A 5,888-nucleotide genomic window follows, 5' to 3' on the forward strand; every position below is an offset into this window, starting at 1 on the left:
TTTTTTTTTTTTTTTTTTTTTTTTTTTTTTTTTTTTTTTTTTTTTTTCAGGAGCCAGAGCTTTATGAAGATCTCATTGGAATCCAGCAGATGATTAATGTGAAGATTTGGTAGGAAATCTGGAGAGCTGTATTAAAGCTCAGATCTCAGGTTCATTTCGATCAGCCAGCCGTGAACTCTGGGCCGAATTCATTACACTTTAATAGTGCTGGGAGAGGGAGAAAATGCAATTTCTCATTCCATTAGAAAACTAGAAAATACTCTCAGCTTGTCCCCTATTAAGATGTGGCAGGTGACGGGACCATTGTGGGGGACACGGTCAATGGAATTACAGCACATTATTTTTGTTCGTATAAAATATTGAAAGGCAAGCCTGACTGTGCAGAAGTTATTTCACTGATTTGGTTTTTATGTAAATAAAATATTGAAAGTTAATTAATCCGTGCTAGAGACTAATGATTATGCTTATTATATTGCATTTGATCGCGTAATTTGCATGATTCTCGCATTGCTGCTTAATAAGCCATTCCAGGTTATAAATAATTCTGAAATTGGTTTCTAATAATGGCATGCTATAAAAAGAATGGTTTTATTACACCAGCCTGAAAAGCAGAGCAATATCAGACGTGGAATTGGACTCTCGTTTAAGCACCAGCCGCTCTAATAATTATTTAAATGTATCATATACATTAAATACAGATCTAGGACGAGGGAAGAGGTAATTTATCCTGGCATCCAAAACCCTTAAAAACATATACAGCCGCTATAAATTAACTATTTATATCACTTCTTAATCAATGAGGAGCCCTTGCGCTGCAAGGAACGTGTGGGCAATCTGTTAACTATAAAGAAAACTATAAAGTACTTGTAGAAGAGCATAAACCAATTACTATTTAATTTGAATTTGGTCAAGGAGCGGTGGTACAGCAGATTGTGAAGTAAATACATTTTACATAAATTATTTTGCACTAGATTACATAATGTTAATCATCTTGAAGTGTTAATTAAGAAGGTTGTGTTGATCTGATTACTTTTTAAACTACAGAACATTATTGTAAAAAATATTTAAATTGCCACCCTATTAAACTGTTTTTATCAGCAGCCTCGAGCTATTATCATTGGTTTAAGATTATGCTGAGGCCATTAAAACACTTTGTCTTTCTTTCTACGGATTTCTTTGATGTGCTGTTAGAAAATAACTATTTCCATTTTATATTTTACTTCATTTACCACACTCCTAATATTGAAATTGGTATCATTAACCTTTGGGAAACCCAATAAAGTTTAATAGACCTCGTTTTCTTTTTTCATAGAGTCAGTTGTCCAATTATATTTTATTTGTGAATCTAATTTCTTTCTTAATTTAAACTAATTACAGTCCCGCGTAGGCCGGGTCAAATTGTTTTACTTTCTAGAAGCAGACGAGCATTTTCTGTCACATTCGGGAGCGGGGACGGTTTCTGTCGAGTGGTTTCTGCTGCGTGCCTTTATTTGGCAGAGGAGCCGGGGCTCGCCGACGGGAATTTTGAGAGCCGGAGTTCCCGGAACGCTGCCCTGAGCGGGGAGAGCGCATCCCACAGTGAGCGCTCCGCTCCCGAATTGCGCTGCCTCGAGGAGGGCCGGGTGGACATTCGCACAGCCCCGGCCGCGGAGCGCACGGCGAAGATCCGTCTCTCCCTTCTCCGAACTCCTCTCATTCGCTTTCAGTGCTTTCTTACGTGCCTACGTGCAACGGGGTGTCTGTGCGTGTGCGTATCTGCGCGCACTTTAGGCGACAGAGAAACCGCTCCCTGCGTGTCGAAGTTACTCGCTCCCCCTGCCGACCCCGACATTTGTATCGAGTAAAGCCTATTTCGGATACCTCCGCGTTCATCGGAGCTGCTTTTAGGCGAACGCCTTCCACCCCTCTCTCCGCACCCTCCTTTCAGCACCGCGAACAGCTGCCCGGCGCGGGGGGTGCGGGGACGCCGAGCCGGGCCGATTCCTCCGAGCGCGGAGCCTTCGCCACGGCGGGGCTTCCCCCGCTCGGGCTGCGGCTCCCGCGTCCTCCTTTGAGCTCCAGGAGCCCACGCATGGGCGGTGGGCAGGGGCTGCTCCGCCCGCGTCCCGCTCGGGACCACCGGGGTGCGGGCGTGAAGGGGACGAGGGGACGGCCCTCGGCGCGCCGTCTCCGCCGCCCTCCTGCGGGGACAGCGGAAAGGGGCGGGGAGTGAGAGGGTCTGGCTTAGAGCTTTCTGACCGAATTGTTGCGCTCAGGGACAGTTTCCCCGGCTGAGGTTTGGGGACGTCAACCCTCCGCGGCCGCGCCCTCGAGCCCGGCGCCAGCCGGGGCATCGCCCGCGGCCCCGAGAAAGGGTCTGGCAGGAGCTTGCGCTGCGCGGAGACGGCCGCACATACCTGCACCCGGGACTCGGTGAGGCCGATGCGCAAGGCCAGCTCCTCCCGCATGAAGATGTCCGGGTAGTGGGTCTTGGCGAAGCTCCTCTCCAGCTCGTTGAGCTGCGCCGGCGTGAAGCGGGTTCTGTGCCGCTTCTGCTTCTGCTGGCCCTGCTGCTGTCCCGCCTGGCTGGGGTTCTGGCCGCCCTGCTGGCCTTGCTGCTTGTCGGCGTCTTTGGTGCTGACGGCCAAGGAGCTGGGATTGGATCCCACCGTGGTGATGTCCTCTCCCGGCAGCAGGGTGGTCCCTTCCACCGTGTCCGAGTTGGGGGCCATGTCTCCCGGGTGTCCCCCCGGATCCGAGCCCCCTACGCCCAGCCGGCACTTCACCGCCTCCCGGTGTCCCAGCAGCTCGGCCGCATCTTTCATCCCTGCGGAAGCAACGGAGCCGCGGTCACTGCCCTGCAGCCGGGCGTGCGGCCCCCGCCTCAGCCCCCCTCGCATCCATCGGAGCTGCGAGGAGCAACCGGCCGCACCGGCCCCACCAGTCCCACCTCCCACGGCCCGCGCGGAGCAGAGCCCCCCGGCCCGCCGCAGCTCGGGGAGGGGGAGAGAAAACTTTACGGCGAGCCGCTCCTCTTCCCGCTTAAATAACAGCTCCCCGCCGGGCCTCCCCTAACGCGGTGAAGGGAGGGGAGCGGGGCGTGGGGGAGGGGGGCAAGTTTTGCCGGGCTCGGCTTGGAGTTTTCCCAGCTGATAAAAGAAAGAAAGAGACAGAGAGAAAAGAGAGAAAGAGATGAGGCTGCGGCTGCTCCGCTGCCGGGAGCGCCACCGCCCCGACCGAGGTGCCGGGAGGGGGCCGCCGAGCAGCGTTCCCCTCTCCTCACTCTTCTCCGAAGCAGCGTACGGATAAAGAGCCACAAAGTGGATAAAGAATTTGGGTTGTTTTTTGTCTTTTTTGGTTGGTTGGTTGGTTAGTTTTTTGTTTTGTTTTGTTTGGGTTTTTTGGGTTTTTTTGGTTGGTTGGTTGGTTGTTTTTTGTTTGTTTTTTTTTTTTTTGGTTTTTTGAAGGAAGAAAGGCGAGAAGAACGCGAGCAGGCAAGCAGGAAAAGGCCACCCCCGAACTCCTTCGTAAATACCATCGAGCTGCTCTGTTCTAAAATAGTAATACTCATCATAATCGTAATAACGCACAGGTATGTGTATAAAAAAAACAAGGAAAAAGAGATTAAATGATCCGCAACTCGCTGTGTATCTGCACATTCCGTAGGTCTCCCTCTCTCTCTCCCCCTCTTTTTTTTTTTTAAAGACGATGTTAAATCAAATTAAACTTTAATACAGTACAATTACTTTTAAAGGAATTAGCCCATTTAGATCGCATTAAGGTAAAATAAGGAACAAATTGTCAATTTCCTGCCCCGGCTTCCTCCCCGCTCGCCGCCGCCGGTGCAGCCGCCGCGGGGCGGGGGAGCGCCGGGGAACTCACCGAGACGGGCGTCCAGGAGGTCGGCGTGAGACAGCATCGCGCACCGCTCCAGGGCGAAGGCTGTTCCCCCCCAAATTTTAGCGGCCTTAAGTTATTTAAAATAGATATAAGATATAAGATATAGATATATATAGATCGCCTAAATGAAAGAAAATTCGGTGTGTGGTTAAAAAGGGGGTCTCTTGCATTATAATGTCCTTTAGAGAGACGGGGAGGTGCTTAACACTTCAATGAACCCGTGAGCAGCTCGGCGCGGGGACCAATCAGGAGGGCAGCCTGCAAATGTCAGCGCCCGGAGCGCCCCGCTCCGCCCCCCCCCCCCCCCCCCCCCCCCCCCCCCGGCCTCCCGCCGCCGGCCCGCGCCGCGCCGCCGCTCCCTTCCCCGTTCCGCTCGCCTCCGCGACCGCCCTCCCCCTCTCCCCTTCTCCCTTTTCCTCCAAGCGCACGGTGGCCACCCCTCTCCCAGCTCCGGGTCACCCGTCGTTTATCGGGTTTCACCACCATTCCTTTTCTCCCTCTTCTTATTTTCCGCGCCTTCTCGGAGCGCGCCCTCTGCCCCGAACAGCTCCGGCTCCCCGGGGGCGGCTCCGAGCCCCCCGCGACACTGGGGCCGTTGCGAACTGGCCGCGCACCGGCGGCCGTGCGGCGCCGGCCGGGCGGCGCTGCCCCTCTCGGCCTAGGGGCGGCGGCGGGGTCGACGGCTGAGGCGGGTGGGACGGCGGCTCTCAGGTCAGCCCCGGCGGGAGAGAAAGTCCCGCGAGTGCCCCCCGAGCGGCCCGGCCGAGCTCCGGGTCCCCGCCAGCGCCTTCCCCTCGCTCTCGGCGCGCGTCGCGCCGCATCCCGGGGTAGAAGGGAGCGAGCAGCGGGCGTCCCGGCGGGCGCAGCGCTTCCCTCCCGGCCGGGCGCGGGAGCCCCCGAGCCCGGATTTCTCCTTTAAAGTTTCCAAGTTGGGCTCGCCTGCAAACTCAATTTAAAGCAGTAAATAAAGTTAAATGCTTTTTATTTTCCTCTTGAATATGTTAAACTACTTGAACAATTTAAAGTGCTTTGCACAAGTGAAGCGAACCATTTCTAATGTTCTGATTTTTCAAAGCCAGCCAACAACAAAGTTTAGATTAGTAATATATTTCTAACCAGAGTAATTTTCAAGATCATTAGGCATTTATGTAATTAGTGCCAAATCTATAAGCTTTTATTACGATTATTAGAGTAAAATCAGTATAAATTTGTACTAATTTACTACTGTTTAGACTTGGCTGTCAAGCCAAGAGGTTCTTATTGTAAATGATAACTGAGGAAATTAAGTGCAAAATTCTGTACCATTTCTGATCCGCTCCTAAACAATCCGTTTCAATTGTATTTGTAGCAGAACATAATGCCCTTTTAAAGTTATTTGACTTGTATTTTTATTTGCAAAACAAGAAAAATACCCTTTACCCAGGCACAATGAAAACTGATATTTACTACTTCCAACTTGATTAACATTGATTTTTAATTCAGAAGTGATGCAATTAAGATTATTCATTTAGTGTAAATAAAGCTTCCACCAAAAAAGGAGCCCAATGAAGTCTGTGTTAAATAATATAGCGCCAGTGGCCTTTTTCCCCTCAGTCCGATTGACTTACACAAAACATTGTAAATACTGCACGCGAACAGATGCAAGAGTGGTTTTGTTTGCGGCTCAGATGTGCGGGGTTTCGGCAGCGACTGAACAAGGAGACAAAGGAACCGGCCGACCGATCTCTAGGGCAGTTTTGCTGTCTTTTTTTTTTTTTTTTTTTTTTTTTTTTTTTTCCCCTTTCCCTCCCTCCTCCCCGCTCAAATCTTTGGCTACGTTGATTCAATTCAGCTTTCGAGATGTCGGGCTGTTGCAATGAACCTGAGCGCCCGGTAACGGCAGCTGAGAGCAGGGAGAGACCCGGAGCCGGGCCACAATTTAGATGGAGAGACACAGAGAGAAAGAGATAGAGGTGGGGTGGGAGTTTCTGGATTTTTTGTTTTATTTTGCTTTATTCCTCTTTTTTCTT

The 5,888-nt window shown here is 51.3% G+C and overlaps 1 protein-coding gene across 1 annotated transcript in view; it reads right to left on the reverse strand.

Annotated features, from left to right (window-relative positions):
- The window catches only part of LOC122182329 (orthopedia homeobox), a 5,867-nt gene extending 1,969 nt beyond the window's left edge, over positions 1 to 3,898 (reverse strand). The window contains exons 1-2 of the mRNA XM_042875505.1: positions 3,862 to 3,898; positions 2,397 to 2,806 (exon numbers count right to left, since the gene is read on the reverse strand). Coding sequence (XP_042731439.1) covers positions 2,397 to 2,806; positions 3,862 to 3,898 — 447 coding nt within the window. The remainder of the gene's footprint in view (positions 1 to 2,396; positions 2,807 to 3,861) is intronic.
- Between the last annotated feature and the right edge of the window lie 1,990 nt (positions 3,899 to 5,888).

Source organism: Lagopus leucura, unplaced genomic scaffold, assembly GCF_019238085.1.
Source record: "Lagopus leucura isolate 7727_CA_CO unplaced genomic scaffold, USGS_WTPT01 Super-Scaffold_100014, whole genome shotgun sequence".
NCBI classification, from domain to species: domain Eukaryota; kingdom Metazoa; phylum Chordata; class Aves; order Galliformes; family Phasianidae; genus Lagopus; species Lagopus leucura.